The 20,705-nt window shown below is 38.0% G+C and overlaps 1 protein-coding gene and 1 long non-coding RNA gene across 3 annotated transcripts; one reads left to right on the forward strand and one right to left on the reverse strand.

Moving 5' to 3' along the window:
* The first annotated feature begins 864 nt into the window (after positions 1–864).
* Positions 865–9,373, forward strand: LOC112289323 (serine/threonine-protein kinase STY8). Of its 2 annotated transcripts, XM_090254924.1 has the most exons (14): positions 921–1,679; positions 1,806–2,979; positions 4,344–4,938; positions 5,206–5,280; positions 5,780–5,914; positions 6,103–6,296; positions 6,441–6,533; positions 7,018–7,116; positions 7,361–7,418; positions 7,660–7,788; positions 7,982–8,043; positions 8,260–8,331; positions 8,657–8,759; positions 8,983–9,373. In XM_090254924.1, the coding sequence occupies exons 2-14, from the start codon at positions 2,606–2,608 to the stop codon at positions 9,064–9,066; spliced, it is 2,073 nt and encodes a 690-aa protein (XP_090111050.1). In that variant the 5' UTR covers positions 921–1,679; positions 1,806–2,605; the 3' UTR covers positions 9,067–9,373. The 2 variants fall into 2 exon arrangements, with proteins under 2 accessions (XP_024390227.1, XP_090111050.1); XM_024534459.3 differs by having other exon boundaries at positions 865–2,979.
* A 10,334-nt stretch (positions 9,374–19,707) lies between these two features.
* On the reverse strand, positions 19,708–20,148 carry LOC149988040 (uncharacterized). The gene is made up of 2 exons (XR_016505821.1): positions 20,038–20,148; positions 19,708–19,819 (listed from the first exon to the last, which is right to left on the reverse strand). It is a non-coding gene; the product is annotated as an uncharacterized LOC149988040 (long non-coding RNA).
* Between the last annotated feature and the right edge of the window lie 557 nt (positions 20,149–20,705).

Genomic DNA, 20,705 nt, shown 5'->3' on the forward strand with positions numbered 1-20,705 from the left:
GTGGGATGGCAAAATTAACTTCATTAATGGGCTTTAAAAAGATGTTGCAAGTCATTGTTGTGTGTGCATGTGTATATATATATATATATATATGCTGTTGAAAAAACATTAATATATTTCAAATCCCCACTTCACAACCACTCACAAAGTAATGAATGCAACAGTACCATATTACTCAAACACTTTGTCATGTAAACCTTGTCATGCTTACAACTTCATAACATTTATTTACAAAAATTAACAAATCGAATTTGGATTTTTTTGCCTGGTTGTTGTGTAGAGTAGACATCTCAAACAACAGCTAACAACCTCTACAATCTCTACAATCTGTTGACTCATGGTGTTTTTTTTCTAAATGATTCATACAAGCAATGTGGCGTAAATTTGCTATAGTGTGGATCAAGGCATGCTCGTTGGTTTATTCACCAAGAGAGCAAAGAATTAAAAATATATTGACCCACACACAGGCACACACAAAGAAAGAAAGAAATAATAACAATGACAAATACACCAGCTCACAACTTGGATTTCCTTTAATTAATTTACTTTTCCCCCCCTCCAATTATGAAAGCAATGACTGTGTTTGTGGCAGTGTTGAATCCCAGCGAAAAGAAAGGGGAAAATCAGTGGTTAGGTATGGCCGATGTGGGTGCAGTAGGATTGTAGCAGCATGTTTATCGCCATTTTGTTCCTGCTTAACCAGAGACTACCAACGATCGAACCATAATTAATGCAGAAAGGGCTCAATTGAAGTGTTAAGTTTTTCGGAGGGCTAAGTTAGATTTTCATGGAATAGGGCCATCTTTTCACGGAGCAAGTGGAAGGTAACGTTTCCACAGGAATGTGAGCGTTAGAGTTGAAATCTGACTGAATAGTTCCCTAGAACAAGCAAAAATCTGGGCAACAAACCGGAACAGGGAGAGAGAGAGATTCCCAATAGAAGAACCACAGCGGCAGAGGGTCATTCAGTATATGTATATATATTATTGTGAGAACGTGGTTGTTGGACGACATCTACACTCCGGAAGTGGAGAGGGCGACGCGCAGGTGATGGCGAGCACGTGGAGGCGCGAGGATGAAACTACTTGAAACAGGCTGCGAAATGGAGGCGCATTGTGATCATAAAACAGCATCGTAGCCTATTGAAGACCAGGAGAAGTTGAAACGGATGCCGCGGGCTTGAGTGAGGTCTTCTCCACTGGCCAGCGGAGGAGGCGGGAGAGTCGGGGCCCCTGCTCGTTATCTTTTTGCTCGCAAAAGGCGAAGGCCATCTGGTTCCTCGTCGAACTGCGACGCGATCTAAATCGCGTTTGGCCGGGCAAATCGGCACTCCGTTCGTCCCTTTGTGAGTCCGCTCATCTGCAGCGACTCATGGGCGTGTGACGTCTCCTGCTAATGAACCGCTTCTCCCACTCACACTCGTGGACACACCAGAACTTTGTGCACAGGAACTCTCAATTTCCCTTTTGCTGGAACTCGAACAGTGGCAGTGGTAAAGTTATTGTAGGATTTTGATGCAGACGGTGCGGTGCTGACTGTCGGCGGCATTAGGGAATAGGGCATCAGGGGCGCGCGCTCGTGCGTTTGTGTGCGCAGTGGGTGATCGCGCAGCTAATTCAGTGGATCCTGAAGTTTTCTTTGCCGCACGTAGTCGGTACCTTGAACGCGGGGCGTGATCGGTATTTACATGTGAACCATTACTGCGGCTGTTGTCTTCGCTAGTCGGAGTTTAACATACGGGTGTGGTGCTAGACTATTTTACAGAGTACGACGTTTTGTTGTTGCTGACCGATGAATTTTTGCAGTGACCGTCTCCTCCATATCTAGGCGTTACATTCGGCGCTGAACTGAGGCTAGAGTGGTTCCTTTCCGACACCTGAACTGTGAACAGCTGCGGTGCTCCAAGTAATAGGAGCCTTCCCCATAACTTGAAGGCTTCATTAGTTGTTGGATTTCTTGCTTATATCTTCATTCCCTTTCACTCAAGTCTAGTACCCAGTATCTCAATACTTGCATAGTTTAGTGCCCTTTCCCGTCGGGGAAATTTAAGTAGGATCCCATGGCACCACCTTAGGGTCTTCTAGGCATTCACGTCTCCTCGAATTCTCAATGGTTGTCTAAGGATACTCTAACAATACTAGGAGTTTACTTACTACCCGTGACATGGGATCCTCAGTGTAGTTTATGAAACTAGCAACTCATTAACTGTACCGCCTGCAGCGTACATATGGAGGTCGTTACGCAAATGCACCTACATTGAGTGTTAGACTTTCTGGAAGGCGTTCATTCACACAGCTGTCTCAAGGGACGCTGCCCGTCACTGTAGTCAGGATTATACACGGATATTCCCCTATACTGTTCCAAGTCCTCGCATGATATAAGACAATGTGTGTGAAATCTGGTTGTCTTCGTAGTATGTCGTAAATTGTGAAAATAATTGTTCTAACGAGCGAAAGTGTGAGAGTACCTAGTGCTGCGCAAGTTTACCATCCTGGTCCAGAAGACGTATGCTGGAAAGGGGAAGCGACTGAGGTTTTTGGTCGGAAGACTCGAAGTATACACAATAGGTACCGTAGTGGTACTCGATTTGGTAGGAAATGTCAGCATGCTTAGTAATGGAAAAAGAGTCGGGTCATACACCGAGAATGGAAATGGATTGCTGGAGGCAGTAGGGAGCAGCTATTGTCAAGCGTTAAAGCCTTCTTCCCAATCTTTCCAGCTCGTTGTGAAAGGCCTTGAACCGAATGAAGATTGTGACAGTGAAAGCCCCCTATATTCCGAGGGGTCCTCTCGAGGATCCTTCGAAAGGATGGAAGACCCTGCTTGGTTCAATGAAAGTGGCAAGAGAAGTTTATCACCCTCGTCCATGAAAGCCCTAGAAGGCGTGGTCGGGCAAGTTCTTAAGAACGTACGAGCGGCTGGATACGGAGATGAAGTCTGCGCGAAGTTTCGAGACCATTTTGCTCGTCTACCTTCTCGGTATTCTTCTTTGATTAATTTCTCCCTCTTTCTGTTTGAGAGAACTTGTCCTCTTCTGCTGGGTGTGGTGTAAGATGTTTTTGTTTCGTAGCCAATCCGATCGATGGTATCGAGCTGAGATAGACGTCTGCCGGCCGTACTATGTCCTAGTTCGTAATCTTTCTCCACAAGATCGCTTGTCCTGTCTCTTATGTTAGGACATGCAGGCCTTAGTTACTATTGTCTTTTCATCAATACAAGTGCTTTGGATGGTGACTATGGAAATAGAAAGCTGTATTTTGGATCGTTTTTCTCGTAAGATTCTCTAGCTAGCGGGATCTTTTATTGTAGTTCTCTGTACGTGCCTTCGTCTGTGACGCTCTCTATCAAAGTCTGGCCGATTGGAAGCGATCGAGATTCAAGGGTTCAAATTCTGTTGACTGATCTTATTCTCTGTTTGATAGGTGAGGACAATGTATTATCTGATTGCATTGTTTAAGACATCTCATAATGTTTTCTGACATCACCTGATGAATGAACTTAAGTGCTATCTTGATCACCTCAAATCTGGTTGAGAAAGTTGGCTTCATTTCGAATATAAAGCAATCGCTTCCGGATCGGTGATCATTCTATCGGATTAACCAGAAGTAAGTCTGATTATAGGCCTTAAGTCCTAGTTCCAGACCTGTAGTCTTCTCAGTCGTTGAGCGTAACAATTCGTTGGCCTAGGTATCTGCGACTGGATTTGTGGTGTTCATGAGCCATCCTTGGAGTGGTTGGATGTCCTGTCAGTTGCCGGTGCTGTCAACTGCTACACGACCAAATATGGCTGAGATCATGACTAGCTTCAATTGAAGGGCGTCTTCTTGTTAGTTGGACCTGTAGTAAGTGCTCGCAAGTTCTAGAAATGCAACCACTGGCTTCATTAAGCAAGGGTCCTCATGATTTTCCAACAACTGGATGGACAGTGTCGCGAGGTGGAAGTAAGTGGTTGTAGCGTATGCCACTTTCTTGCATTGCGGTCAAGGTCACTTTGCGCCATTTGTAGATAGTCTTAGCAAGATACCAGGAATCTTCATGGCATTGGTTTGCTTCGGCTGTCAGGGTAGTAACAGCTGGACTGAGTAGCTTCTTATGAATTAAGGTCAGGAGAATTGTTTACTTAAATTGGATTATAACTGCACATGTAACAGGATAGGTTGTATAGTTCTGATTGATATAACAATATTTGTTTTGAATTTGCTAATGTTAATTCAGATATCGTAATGTTTATGATATGGTTTCCCTAGTGCTGAAGTCGTCATCGATGTGACTCTCCAGAAACTAGAGTTCCATGCTGTATTTTGTCTTCTTGAATCTTTACTTATTACTGAACGGCTCTGCAGGTATACCTTGAATATCGACCCACAGAGACACGAAGATGTGTTGCTACATATGGAGTTGCTTGATGAAGCGCAAGAATTAGAATTTGGCAACAGCTTTTACGCCGACACAGTTGTCGTTCCATTAGTGTTTGTGAGAAAAGTCCAATTGACGGGATTCGGAACTTCTGCAGACGATCTCTCACCTACGGACGGAGCTTTAGTACATGTGAAAGGAGTCCAGATTCCTAAACCAACATTTGGTTCTACGTCAAACCTTCTGGGCCTAGGTATTGGGAGCAGTCCAAAGGTTCATCCCTCAGAGCCCCTCTTTTGCAGGTCTAGGTCAACTCCGCCACGGGGAACACCTCCTCGTCATTCTTCTATTGGAAACACGCCACCCAGTGTCCATGGCTTACAGCATACAATACCTCGCCGGTCGTGGGGAAATTTTATAAACCCCTTGCACATGGAAGAAGGAGTTGGTTATACAAGTGACCATGATGATCTATCCCCGTCCTTTGGTTACGAAGTCACTATTGCTACCACTGACAGGCCGGGACTTCTGAAATACTTAACATCGGCTCTTAGTGATTCGCATCTCCAGTTGAATATTAAGGTTTGATGTAATCTTTGTGTCCGTCTTGTATGCTAGTGCATCCTAAGGCATGTCCGGAAGAATATCTAGCATTTGTCTGTTTGAATCCATGACAACTCCACTGTTTGGTATCCTTCGTGCTAGTTCGGAGCGTGGTGTTTCTGTTTAATCTCAAATCCTGCTTTTTCACTTGTATATTCTAAAGCATGATTCCTAACGTAGTAGTTTTGTTTTTGATCTAGACTCGTGTTCCATGTTATTTCTCACAATTAACTGATTATGATGCAGGAAGCTCATGTGTTCAGTACAACGGATGGAATGGCTTTGGAGGTGTTTGTTGTAGAAGGTTGGCCGGGCGATGAGGTGTGCTGTCCCTCCATTCATTTTTTTGCTGCGAACTTATCATAGTCTTCTGAGTACTTGACAGTGAATCTTAAACTATGATAAAATAACCTTGGAATACAATACGATCAACTAAATTCTCGTGGGATCTGATGGAAATTTCGTATCCTTTACTTTTTCCAATTCCTTTACTTTCATTCATGACAAATAATATGTAGTGTCTGTATTAAAATGTGGGTTCTTTATTGCTAGTGGTGTGTAGAACCATTTCTTTTCACAGGCCTCTGATTTCGTCTCACTTCTTGTTAGATTTGCGTGGCGACGCATTTAGATTCTCGCTCTGAATAGCAACGTGCAAGTAAACTCTGTGTCACCAATTGCTAACTCATGAATACCAAAATCACGGATACTTGTATCAGCTTGTGTGCGATATGCCAGTAGACATGACTGTTATTTGAACGTAAGGGATATATGTGTTTATAAGCACTTTTAACTCAGCATTTCGGCTTGGAATTTGTAGGCTGAAGAACTCAGGAAGGCAATTTTGGATGCCCTTGATGAAAAGATGGGAAGGAGAAGTGATAGAAATAGAAGCGAGTTACGAGCAGCTGCTGAAGCTATACAGTATGAAGATTGGGCTATCGATTATAATATGGTACGTCGGTTTTAACTGAATTTTAAATTGCTGTTCTCATTTACAGAAACTTTTGCCCAAGTCTTTCCCAGGACATCCGATTCTTGTCATGGAATGGTGTTGAAGTAGCTTCAATTCAGTTTTGCATACTTTTAGAGAACAGTTTTGTTTGAATCCTGTGGGTGTTACTGCATGATTTTTGTCCTCAGCTCCACATCGGCGAGAGACTTGGAACAGGTTCGACAGGCCAGTTGTTCAAGGGGAAGTACTTGTCGCAAGATGTAGCAATTAAGATCATTGAGGTAGATGAATGTAACGGCAGTGGCACGGATGGAGACACGCACCAGTCTCGCCAAGCTGCTGAGCGCTTGCAGATTTATAAGCAGGAAATATCAATCATGAGGTGAGAGGCGCGAAATCACTTGGATCATTCTGATTCGCCTGGTTTTAAAAAGTTGACTTGTTTGAAGAAAATGGGGAGTGATTTTACGCATTTATTGCTCATAATTAAATTGTAATGTTACCCTGTGAAACCACGTGTATGCAGATTGGTCAGACATAAGAATGTGGTGCAGTTCATAGGAGCTTGCTCAAAGTGGCCTCAGCTGTGTATTGTTACCGAACTGATGGCTGGCGGCAGGTGATTTCTTAGTACATGCTTGATACTCTCCTAGTGTTTCTTAAACGGACGATGCTAGTGATTCAACTGCGGCGCGGTATCAGTGTTGACTACTATCACAGTATTCGGTAAAAAATAAAAATCTGTAAATACCATGAATTCAAAATCTGTTCAGTTAAACGAAAAGCTGGTTTTAGTGCTTATAATACAATCCATATATATTAAAGCTGGTTTTATAGCCAAAGTGAAGTATGAAGCGGTCTCAATTGATATGCTAACCATTGGAGTTAATTTTTTGTGTTCTTGCATGAAAAGAATGTAGTAATTTCTTTTATTGATATTCTTGTACATTCACGTTGGCGGCGATAACGTAGCGATGCTTTAGAATGTGATTAGATTCACGCCTTCGTGTCCATATTCCATGATTGATGTTTTAAATATTTCCTGATTGGCAACTACATCTGTAACACAAATATATGACAATGTGAGGTTTGGATGGTCTCAGTGTCCGGGACGTGCTGGAATCAAGGAGGTCAGGCTTAGACTTTGCAACAGCCATTAAGGTCTTACGTGATGCTGCAAGGGGAATGGATTTTCTACACAGGTGTGTTGTATTTTCTTTTTCTGTATACATACATATTCACATGCGTGCGTGCGTGCGCGCGCACTTACACACACACACACACACACACACACACACATATATATATATATATATATATATATATATATATATATAAGCAAACATGCTGAATCTTTCAGAAACCTTTGATTCTTTCAAGAACCTGGAAAAGAACACACGATATGAGTGTAACATGCCTAAGCTTTGTGGACTCGTTGCTGAACAGGCGAGGAGTCGTTCATCGGGACCTCAAAGCTGCGAATCTTCTTATCGATGAATATGATGTAGGTTTCTGTTTTCTTCGCTTTCTTCCGACTCCACTACGCTTTTTCTGCAATGATCATAAGCTTCGTTCTGTGATTTTACACATCGAGCTTTTTACACTAGTTAAAGTTATTTTTGCCTTTTTACATAGTATTCTATTTCGAGGAGACGGCCTAGATATGGCCATGTGGTGGATAATTTTGCAGCATCAAATCAGGTGCCAGTGATTCTCATTAGAGTTTGAGACTTTGTCATGTTCAGGTTGTTAAAGTCTGCGACTTTGGAGTTGCTCGATTGAAGCCCCCGTCACTAAATACTGCTGAAAATGCTGAGAAGTTTTCGGCTGAGATGACTGCGGAAACGGGGACGTATCGGTGGATGGCTCCTGAGGTACACATTATGTCCTTCCAGACTGCCTTAGTTTGAAGATCTTCTGAAATCAGTTTGGCTACGGGTGTAAAAGGATTGATGAAGGTTATCTTCTGGACTTACAATCGTGAGCATCTTCTTTGATGGTATTATTGAAATTAGCCTTAATTACTTTGGAATTTGGATAATGATACCGTTGATGTGACTGCATCAGGTCCTGGAGCATAAGCCCTACAACCACAAAGCAGATGTTTATTCTTACGGCATCACAATGTGGTAGGGAATTGAAAGCGACAGGAAGAGAACAGTTTTCTGATATCATATCCGTATTTATAGAAAAATTGAAATTGTATGAGAGAAGTCTTGCTGCGCTCTTCACAGTTGTCCCAATCAGATTATTTCAATCACGTGTATGTCCAGTAAAATAGATAGTTAAAGTTCTGCAGCATTTTCCCCACCTAGACTAGCTGACAAATCGTGTGAGGTATACAGGGAGGTTTTGACAGGAGGAGTTCCCTATTCAGGACTCACCCCACTACAAGCTGCAATTGGAGTTGTCCAGAGGTATGCCTTGCAACCTATTCCAATAAATGACGGAGAGGAAAGCAGTAGGTCTAGCAGCCCGAGCTCCATCTTGCAGACATTGCAAACGGTAGTCATTGTGTAATGATGCGTCTTGTGCATGTCTGGGTTCAAGCCATAGCATCAGCCTGTTCTAGTTTTCAACTACAATTGGGTTGACTAGCACGCTGGATCTCCTATGTCTCTTGAGTGACAATGATAGTAGAATTTATAAGAGCTGAACAACACCAGAACAGATTCGAATCATGAAGTGTAATCAAGAACTGCATTCTGCACAAGTATTGATCTATCGTGTTTTTCTGATCAGGTGTCTCCGTCCAGAAGTGCCGCCTTACACTCCATCTGCTCTGGCAACTTTGATGCAACAATGTTGGCACGCAGATCCAAGGATAAGGCCGGAATTTAGTGAGGTTAGTCAATGCACTCCACTGTTACTGTATAGTGAACATTCATTTGAAAATTATGCCAGTGGTTAGTGGGTCTCTGATATCCAATATCATGAACCCCACTGGCGAGATACCCGAAGTATGGCTTGTTGATACAATATAGAAGGAGATCTGTAAAATTACGCGTAGATCTTTGGACTAAGCACAGCTGCTATTCACCTAATGCTTAATCTGTAACTTTGATCAGGTGCTTGATAGTCTGGAAAGCTTGGTCACACTAATCCCATCATACAGAGGAATTGCCTCGAGGAGATCATCTTGCCGCTACTGATGGATATGTCCAAGGATGAGACTTTAGTGTGGACACTTCAACGTCCTATGATGCCACACATGTTCAACATGTGCTGCTTGCTAAATTGTAGATGGAAATATAATTCTGTGGTGGTTACTAAGGCTGTGACGTGGCGGTGACGCTTTTTGCTACTTTTTACTTACTTACGAATAATAGAGGTAGAAGGTTCAATGCAGTTCTTAGATTCCCTCTTGTATAGAGACAGCTAGATTTGTAAAGTAACATCCTGAAATTACTAATTTGGTCGAAATCATAATGTATCTGAATATGGATATGCTTTCAATCAGTACAAGGTATTACAAATGAGGACTCATTGTTATAGTTAGAACTGGATTCCACTTCAGAGCTTCCGAAATGATGGTATTTGGTAATATACTTCATAACATGTGAGTTATGCATATCTTCAGTGTTTATTACCAGTGTAGGAGGGTTAAAAACATTTATGGTCAAATACACTAATAAACAAGGCGAAATTTAGAGCCCTTGGTTTGATACAAATGAAAGGTTTGTGAATTTTTAAGAGATTAGAATCATTGACCTTTTCTTCCTGTTCCTCCTCCACTACACAACCTTGTGCAAATGTGTCTATTCTAATAACTTTGCTGTTGCATCCTTTCATCATCTGTTTCCATTTAAATTGTAAAATCCCTATTTCCAGACTTTTTACAACACTCCAAATTTGCTAGGTTCAATTTTCTGGATAACATTTTAATTTGTTTCTTTACACAAAACAGTTAATCAATCTTAGAAATAGTTCAATGACAATAATAAGACATAGTAGGAATGGTTAATTTAGAGATTCAAGCAAGATAATGTATATATATGTATATATATACATACATTTGTGCAAATTCCATTATATTTATTTGTGATTATTAAATTCTATTGTTGTTATCTACTGTTCATGTTGGAAATGTATTTAACAAGATTAAGAAATAGTGAAGAACACCAGCCTATTCCAAGTAATCACTAGCATATTAAATAATATAGTATTTTTTCCAGAAACATTTATAAATATAAAATAGTCTTTATTTTAAACAATACATTGAAGTTTTTATTTTCAGTTTATATAAGGCCTCCAGTAAATAACAGTCTTTTTTTTCTTCATAACTTTGTTGTGAAAATTGACATGCAACCAAACCTGCTATTATACACACATCCATATATATATATATATATATATATAATTTGAAAAAAAACAGGACATTTCTTTTTCTTTTTTTTTAAATAACAATAAAACTGGTTGCAAAAGACGTGTTATTAATGTAAAAATTATAAAAAATTATTACTAATAATTCTTTTGGAAAAAAACGTTCTTATAATAATACATCTAAGTATAAATTTTATGTAGCTGTTGATTATTTGGTAGTGTCAAAAAATGTAACCTACAAATTTTTACTAACCTACACAAGTTACTCATAACCAATCTAATAATCGACTATGACAATTCTTACAAATATAATATAGGTTGGCATAGCACTTGTACTTAGAACAAGATTATTGTAATATCTATCAGTACATACACTAAAGTTCCTTCTTCACCTTATATTAAATACCTTCTATTTTACCTTAATCTTGGTATATTCTTCTTCCAAGAACTTCATTAACTTGGTCTTGTTGTCAAAGAGAACTTTTAGAATATATATATATATATATATATATTTGAATTTCATAAGTAATTTTTTATTGATTATTTATATTAATAGTCTATTGAATAAATTAATTAATTAATTAATATAAATAATTAATAAATTTATTATATTTAATTAATATAAATAAAAATTAATATAAATAATCAATAAAAAATTACTTGTAAATTTATTATATAAATAATCAATAAATTTATTGATTATTATTTTTATTGATTATTTATTCTAATGAATAATTTATATATAATTTTACAACTTATTTTCAAAAAAAGTTAAGATTTCTTTATTTTAAATTATTTTAGAAGTACAAGAAATAAAAATTCAATATAAATAATGTATCATAGAACAAAATATGACATAAAAAATTAAAAAAAATAAATGTTGATGAAATTGTCAAACTCAAGGTATTTAGAAATACTTGAGTAAAAGATTCAATTAGAGGTACTATTAAATTTAAGGCAATATTGTGATTTGGAGGAGTTTTTGGATTATTGAAGGATAGTGTGTTTATTTTAAAAATATATCCAAATACATATATATCTATTAAAGATATTAATTACTTTTTAAGTTATTATTTTATTATTAATCCAGATAGTTTTTAGTTTTAAGGTTTCATCTATAAGATATATATATATATATTTTTTATGTCTACAAATATAAAGCAAAGCTATAATAATTTAAAAGACGTCTTCACCAAATCATGTCAATATTTGTAGGTGGTATTATGTTGGAATTAGTTGTCTTTTCTTTAGAACTATCATTAATAATTAACTTTCAAAAGTTTCATAGTGTTTTTTAAACTAAGTAATGGACCTCCAAACTACTTATGAATTGAGTGTTTTATATAAGAGATGCAAAATCAAAGTTATAATTTCTTCTGTTAGAAACTATAGAAATTATTATACCTTATGTACTATGTCATGCTAAGTATAGTCATTCTTTTTTTGTCGATTGTTGTCATGTCATTGATTTTATACCTTTTATTTGATTTAAACCAATTTTCTATGTACTTGACTTCTTTTTATGATAAGTTGTAAATAATCAATTTAATCTAATAAATAATTAAGATTGCCTAATTCCTATAAAAATTTCTAAATTTATAAATTTTTATAAATTTGAACTACCACTTTATTTTTTTAAATTTTGAATACTAAATTTTTATATTTAGAATCATTGTTACCATACATTTAAATTTTTTATAAATATAAACTTTCTTTTTATTTGCTTTATTTTTTAAAACTAAAATTTTATATTTAAAATTGTTGTTATCATACATTTACAAGTGTGCTACAATGAATTTTATAATACTCTATTATTAAATACTTGTAGAAACTAACAAAAAAATAAAGAAAAATATCAATTCAATACTTTTACAAATGTCTTTATATGGAATATTTACAAAACAAAAATATAATGTATAAAAATATTAAAAATTATATACTAAGATTTAAAATTTATAAAAAATTTAAGCTTCAATATATAAAATATATCTACAAAATATAATTCCAAATTTCTACTCATTCATATATATATATATATACACATAGTATTTAAAACAATTTTTGTGCCACCATAGTTTTTGCAATTGCCAGTACTATTCTACACATGCTTAACATGTTTATTTAATCTTTTTAAAAATTCCAATAAAAAAATTAAGATGATAACTTAAACATGTTATATATACATATACTTAAATTTAACCAAAAAAATGATTGAAAAATTGATAAAAAAAAGTTGTGGCAGTAGCAAAAAGTATAGGGACATGTAGTGGATGGCAAATTGTGGTGGCAATTGCAAAATCTGTGGTGGTATTAGCAAATTCTAATATTTATAAAAAAATAAATTTTATGTATGTCACATAATAAATCATACAAAAAAAAAAAAAAAAAAAAAAAAAAAAACTACAAAAAATCATGATAAGAATAATAGCACTTGCACCAAATAAGCCAATTCCAACATTGTTAGACAACAAAATCAACTGTACAATGGTTCCAGTGCCCTTTACTTGGGATTAGTAGGATTAGGGTCTGAGTAGCACAAATCCTTAACTTGATTTAGGCTTTCCAAAACTATTTGTTAGGGTATGAGCTGCACAACATGGACAGCATCTAGTATTACCTGCATTGGAAACTACAAGAGATGGAGAGATGAAATTAGCTTGACAAATATCCTGTCGAACACAAGCTGAGCTTGCACTTATCCTGTCGATCATGTTGAATTTGACAAATGAGGATATGCTTCAATGGAGGATGTGCAAACATTTGTCAGATAGTCCAAATTTACAAGAGTTGGGTGTTCCTGAACTTGAGCTGAATAGAATAGAATAGAATGAATGAATAAATGATCAAACTTGTGGGTGATATACAACAGAACATAACAAAATTTCTTAACATTTCTTTAGTGGGTCCAAGCGGCATTCCTGATTGGACTCTAAGGAAGTGTGCTGTGAGAGCTTAAAATATGGGGTTGCTTGAGACTGGCTACTGCAGTGAGTGACAGTACGAAAGGGCATCCGAACAAGATGTCTTCACACCACCAACTTGTAAATTTCTGATGCAATGTCCGTAACCGGCCCAGTGAAAGCTTTCCACAACCCAGAAGTAGTAGTACCCACAAGTTCTGTCAGTTGCTATCATTCTTTAAAATCTCCGTTGAATCCATACACAGCCATAGTTTGAGCTTGTTCTCAACCCCCTGATGGTTTAATCGCACAGCCTGAATCCAAAACACAGCTGACAGTACATCTCTTTTGTGTATGGATCGTGATTCATAAGAGCCCTAATTGATAATGTGTTTGGGACTTGGAAGCATTTCCTGCGATAAGGAGGTGTTGCCAACATGGGCCAACTGTGCACCCAACTGTTGATAAACCTGAATACGGTACAGTAATAGACTTATCGTCTGTTGTGTTGGGAATGAAAATGTTAGCAGCGCTTTATGTTCAATTCCACTTTCTGTTGTCTCAAAAGCAGAATGTGTTTCTGTGGTCAGGGAATAAGTTTTCATGTGGATGATGTCATCTCCATTCGGAACATGTACTTAATGCTGAATCTGCTACATTCTACCCACACTTCTAGAGATTGGTTCTATTGATTTCTCCAGCGAGGGTGTCAACTTCTTAATGTTCGTGGACTGATACTCCAAGAGCAATTCTGGAGAAACATTAGCTTTTTTTCAACTGCACAGAAAGATGGTATGCTTTCTCGGACAACAAGCTGTGCCAGAAAACCTATCGTTGGATAATTTTTAGTCGACAACGAACAAATCACTGGTCACACCACAGGACACAAACTATGACAATTCTGTTTCTGCAATAGATCATGAATGTTTAGCCCTTCTGTGCTTGGTCATTTTTATTGCCAGTTCAATACGGCGTGGCTGTGCTTCTCCTTTCACATGAAGATTGATGAAAAAAGTATAATGCTATACAACTGTGTGAAGAACTTGAACCGATTCACTTCACAACGTGGCCAACAGACGTTTAATGAACAGGTGTATTCTTTATTGATCCTCAAGTCTGCTACTTCCTGTGAAGGACGGGCAAAAGATTCTCGAAGGATATAGAGAGTAACGAAATTACCCACTAATTGTCAGGTTTCGTGAGGAAAAAGAATCCTACAATCATGGAAATTGAGTTCAGACACACTTCCTCCACATGCAGAGGTACAGATTACTTCTAATTTTTACAAGATATCAAACGAACCTTTGCACATTTGCAGCTGCACACTTGCAGCTTAGGCTTGAATAGGCCTTGATCTTAGAAGTAACAATTTAGACGAGAGCTAGCGAACTACAAGAGGGACATTTGTATGGAATTTCTCTGAGCAGCACTAGTTCACATGACAAGCACTTATGCCAAAGGTGACAGAAAGTAAGACAGTGTAACTGTTTTAGTGAACAAAATGTCAAGTAAAAACACTTAAGCCTGCGTTCAAATTACGCATCGATTGCGGAGTGATATTACTTGGCTGTGAACGGAAGGCAAAAACTGCGGCATAGGAAATCATGGCAGTGAGGTTTGTGTCCAGCAACTGATGTAATCGTCTATGTTTTTATTATCACTTGCTTGGTGTTCTCTTGAACACCTGCATGAATTGCACCGGGACACGGCCAGCAATTAATGCTGCCTTCTGAATGCGAAGATGTAGAGATTATGAAGCTTACTGCAATATCGGAAGTTAGCAGTGGCGCATTCAGTTGGAATCACGGCATGTGCTCTGCTGTGAACACTTGCTATGCTTCCGGGTCGTGTATTCAAGCTCCCACTTCCAGTTTCAGCTCACAAGTCAAACAGGATTACCCAACAGCACACTGAGAAGTTGTGAATTTAATGCTGACAAATAAAATAATTTTTGAAAGGCCCTTATAAATTGAGTAATTGGAATGCAAACAATTCTCTGGTATTGGCCAAGTCATTTAGAGGAATACAAGGAGGTAGTACTTGTTTTTGTTTTTGTGTTTTTCTTTTAGTTTTTAGTTTTGTGTACTTTGTTGAATTTGATAGATGTTCAGTTTATGATCATGCTCATGAACTTGGATGGTGTTGTGGCCACTGTCTCAATCAAAGAGGGTAGAGTGATCTGCCTCTCTTTAAATTACAACAAGAACAAAAACATAATAAAATAAATATAAAGTGGAGTTGTGTTCCATCCAGCTAGAAATTCTGAACACAAGAATGTGTCCCCACATCAACGTAAATCCCCTCCGAATGCAATACTGAACAGATTGAAAGTTGGATATGCTGTTAGAGCAGTAATTCTGCTACAAGATTCTGGTTGTTTGCAGCTTGACTGACCCACTACGAGCAAATAAATTATACTCCAAATTCCCCAGTGCAACTCAATTACACACTCAATTTTCAGGTCCCTTCCAAAATCATATATTTGCCAAGAATAAACAACTAGTGTGTGTGTTTTGTGATGTATAACCAAGTCTCTCATTGTGAAAGGTGATGAATGGAAGTGTAGATTCTGAACATCTTCACAAATTCCAAAAGGAGGCTACTGTGGTAGAGGAGGAGCCCTTGTCTACGTGGATGTTGTGTGATCCTAACAAACAAATTAACAATCACATGGAGATTCTGTTAACCTGAGAAACTTATTTTGCTCATCCCAACTTATTCTCATGCACTGCAAAAAATGTTGAAATGGGGCTTAGAAATACGTGTCAAAGACAATGTCAAACTGCCAGAACGCATTTTTATTTTTGTACAAATGAATTGGTCCATGCCACCAAGTTGCAATTTCATGAAAAAAAAAGGGGGGGAAATGGGTATTTAATTGTTGCAAAAAAGTAATAAAAATATAACACTGCACATCTAAACACACTATTGAATCATTTCTCTGGTATAAGTTTTTTTTTTTTTTTTTTTCTTTTTTTTTTAAATCCACCCAAAAGAGAATACTGGAATACCTAGTAAATACAGAAAAAGATTTCCCACGCTCCTCATGGCTGATGTACCTTGTAAGTTAGAAGATGGGAATGACACAGCAAAGGTGGACTTATTGCCACACAGTAAAAAGTGCTTTCAACACCTCTGCCAACATACATTATTGTTTCAATTGCTATTGAATATTAATAATTCTAGAATTCACTTAGATACTTATCCTTTATTGGTTTTAGAATCATAGTTTTTTTTAAAAGTGAGGTTTTCTATAACTCAAGAGCAAAATCTCCCACAGTACCACCATTTATAGCCCAGCTTTGCTGCATTAGAATAATCTTAGCACTTCAAATTGGTTTTGACAGAAAGGAAGGGGATGTGTTCTATGAGTTAGAAGAATGAAACTGAGGAATTTTATAGGATGGGGACTTGGCAGAAGGTTATCATCCTTTGCAAGTAAGAGCTCCTCCTCCTCACTACAGGACAGGATGTTCAACAAAGAGCAAATCAAGGAATTTATCTGTAAAGACTTTCGGTATTTGTTCTAACTTTCCATCATGCATGGTACAACATTACCTTGGGATTAGGGTTGGATCAGTGGAGGGAAGTGCATGCCTGGTGATGCACTGAAACATGTGTTCCTCTTTTCCATGATGCAAGCATGTTGTGACTATTGCAAGGGGAAGGTGAGCACACAGAGGAAGATGAGAGAAGAGCATGCCTGGTGATTGATTGAAAGGCAATGGCCCTCTCACAGTCATGAATGATAGAGAGGAGGAGGGACTGTTGCAGTGAATGGCAACAATGTCATTCCCAGAGTAGGGACTTGAATGGTGTCAATTGGGTAGCATCGCAAGCAGGATCCTGCACTTGCCTGTTAAGCATGCTTGCCTCCATCATGAGGAGCCAGCCACAGTCAGTAGTGTAGAGAGAATGAGAGAGTGAGAGACCCAGGCAGGCAGGCACGCAGGTCCCACAATGCTCACACCACTCTCATCAATGCAACATCAGGATCTCATGACACCCCATCTCATTGCAACTTGTAGGCCTCCCAAATCATGGCCCTCTCCCCCCCCCCCCCCCCCCCACCTCACCTTCAGAATTCCATCCTTTCATCATGGATAGGTGGATAATGTGGATTAGTTAATTAGCTTCCTTTTATTATCCATCACCACCCACTGAAAAAAAATGAAGATTCTTGTACACACTTTGGCACTGCTGTGTGTGTGCAGTGGTGCAATAAACACCATATTTTTAATTCTAATCAGCATAATCAACTTGTGCAGACTTCCATATAACAAATATGTCAAGGCCTTACTGGGACAAGGAGACTATCTCCTCCCCCTCCTCAATTGAGTGTAACTTTACATTCCACTTCCATCCTATTTATCCTCAGTTTCTATTCCCGCCTCTTCTAAAATTGTTCAGATTTTAAATCTACAAATCACCCTGCAAGGGCTACACAAAACACTTCTACACACATCACACCACCCATCTTTGAGGGCCAGGGTTTCAAGTACCACAAGCTCTGAGCATGGAAAATGCCACCACAGAGTAAAATGAAGTGATTTGCTTTTGGTTTGGTTTGGTTTTTATTTATTTTTAATTGCATGAGGCAGTTTGTTTTAGCTTCATGGCTGATAATGGCACACACCATGTAACCATGATGAGATTACTTCATGTGCTCTGCCAGGTAAATAAATTACCCAGTGAATGACTTGTGCAGAATTTTAATATTTGTAAGATTAGAGATTCAAATGTCAGCCTCAGATGTGTAAGACAACCATACACATAACATGTAATGAGCTAGGTGCATGACATTGTCATGTGTAATGAAGTTCAAAATTTGTTTTCCCTTCTTCCAGTCATTACTTCACAGTAGATGAGTTCCTGTAAACGTTCCAAACTGGGTCTTATGAAAATTGATCCAGCTGCATGAGACAAATATAATGTTGTTGAAAATAGCTGCCAACTGATCTGAACCATCAAGCTGTGAGAGCAGCCTTTCAGAATTTAGTAAAACTGAGAGATAATGCTGCCTAATCACACACTTTTGATGGCAAAATTATGGTACACTTTTCATTCAATTAATGCTCCCTTTGGGTGGTCTCAACACTACTGCTGTGTGGTCACTGGCTATGCTCTCTCTCTCCCACCCATTCCATGGGACTGCCAGCTGAGCAGAATGGGGGTAGCCAAAGCAATTAGGTCTATCTCACAGCATCTCCACTAGGGAACTGCAACTAACCCTGTACCTGGACCAGAGCCCAATAATACAACTCTTCCCCCAAAATTAAATAACTTGGTACCTTCATCACATGGCTCAACTTGATGTGTGAACTCAGGTTTGGTATATTCATAATGGGTTATTAAAACACACTTTTGCAAACTAAGTAATGCAGCTTAATAGCTTAGCAATGCAAGTTAAGTATGTACACATGCAATTGCATGTAAATTGTAAACATCTGAACTGATGCCTATACATTAGTATGTACACTAGAACATCACATCCCAAGTCTACATACAGCAATGAATTTCATGTATATATATATATATATATGTATTCATATACATGTATATACTTCAAAAATAAAAATAACAATATAATACAGTTTCAGGCTTACACCATGCAAGACACAAACTCATCAATTTTTAATAACCACCTAAATATGAATTGTGCAGAAAGGTGCATTGTGAATGTTTAATTTTGCCACAATCACTTGAAATCCTCCTGCAATTGTCAAATTCATTTTTTGTTTTCAAAGAAATTTCTCATTCCAAGTCACATTTTCAACATTTCCAATTAAACCATGATTTTAAATATCCATTCCAATATCCTCCAACAGAGGCGCATTTATTTGTGAACTTTGAGAAGTTACAATCTAAAAAAAAAATTGAGATTAGTATCTACAAATTGGTGGTTTGTTGAGAAGAGATGCTGTTATGCATTGGATTGAGCCAGGAAAAGACTTGCACCCACTGGGTCTGTTGTGTATACAAATCCACATGTTGTTAATTCAGCTGCTTTTTACTGGGGGTGGGGTATAAAGAGACAGTTGTTAATCAAGTTGGTATGAAAGGCAAGGGTTTTGCCTGTTCACTTTTTATGCAATTTATGTAGCATGAGACTCCTTTTTTTTGCCAGAGGTGGTTCCTGTATAGTAGCTGACAAACCTTTTGTTTCCACCCAATGTTTCCAGACCGCAAGGTTTCAAAAGGATTTTAGCCTGAATTTATAGACATAAATGTAACAATTTTGTGTGTATGTTTAGCAAGTGGATTCTCAGATCCCTCCCTTCCTCAACATGAAAGCATGTTCTAAATTGAAGCTATGCAAGGAAGAAATTTAGAGCTCTGCATTGTCTGTGTAGTAATACAACAAATTCATCATAATTCACAGTGTAAACCTATTTTTGCAAACTCAAAATTAATTTTCCATCTTGGTTCTGACACATCTATTCAAAAACATTAGGTGACATTAATATCTTCATAAATATTGTTAAACTTTTAAGAGAGTGGGGCATGAAATGTGAAAGTAAGCTGGCTATAACCACAAGTTGATTTTCTGCATAATCTTTGGGACCAGCATTTAATAAGAACCAACAAGTGTGTGTATGTCCATATGCCTATTAGATTCAGAGGTTTCCAGGCTCACTACAATCCTACAATGTATGCCATAGAGCCAAAGCAAGTGTGCCAACTGTTATGAAGGAGAGATATGGCATCCAGGCCAACAAGTCCACATGTAAAGCACAATCCACATCATTCAGAATAACAATTTACCGGAAAGCCCAATAATAGAATATACAGCATTCAATATGAGGGATCGATGACACCCGCTTATACAAGTTCAAATACAAAAAAGGATTCTACCATATGGATCTATCCCTGGCTATACTTAGGAAGTGAGGTGAGTACCAACTGTGCCTGTTCCACGCGTTCACCACCCCGGATTACGATCTCGAATGGCTGTTTTCCGGTGGATATCGCAGTAAAAGGGAGCTTGCGTGTCAGAGATAATGGGCTAATCTCCATTGTTGATGACGTCGTCCACCGTTCTAATGAAAGGTGTCCATGGCCTCGCTCACTCCCCCACTGAACCCCACCCTTGTTGACCTAATTCTCTTTTTTGCACGAAAATTGATGTGGGTGCCCTACAAACTGAGTTTCCGGGGCTGTTACCACTAGTAGTTGTTACTAGATCGATACCCCACTTTGAACAATAGCTGTATTACTCTCTGATTTGTTACTTCTCATACCCAACTATTTTTTTTTTTTTTTTTTTTTTTTTCCTTCTTCTTCTTCTTCTTCGTCTTTTATCTGTGCCCAACATCTTAATCACTGCAGTACTGTTGTTTCAGATCAGATTTTAATTGTAAAATCCTCGTTTTTGAAGAGGAAGAGAATAATTTGATACCGTGTTACTGCAAGTGAATTAAGATCAGGTGCGCCAATTGTTGAACCAGCGGAATGCATGCATGCAAGCAAGCTTGCAAGTACAGTTCTAAGTCGGAATGGGGCTGTTCCAGAGGTTGCTGACTATGCCCTAATTTGAAAAGCAAGCTGTTTAAGAGATGGGTGAATGA

The sequence above is a fragment of the Physcomitrium patens genome, chromosome 12 (genome assembly GCF_059467195.1).
Source record: "Physcomitrium patens ecotype Gransden chromosome 12, ASM5946719v1, whole genome shotgun sequence".
In the NCBI taxonomy this organism is placed as follows: Eukaryota; Viridiplantae; Streptophyta; class Bryopsida; order Funariales; family Funariaceae; genus Physcomitrium; species Physcomitrium patens.

Coding starts and splice junctions, on each gene's coding strand:
- LOC112289323 (XM_024534459.3), top strand. CDS start 2,606: ATGCTTAGTAATGGAAAAAGAGTCGGGTCATACACCGAGAATGGAAAT. Junction 8,044..8,259: donor TCTTACGGCATCACAATGTG/GTAGGGAATTGA, acceptor TGAGGTATACAG/GGAGGTTTTGACAGGAGGAG. Junction 8,332..8,656: donor GCAATTGGAGTTGTCCAGAG/GTATGCCTTGCA, acceptor TTTTCTGATCAG/GTGTCTCCGTCCAGAAGTGC.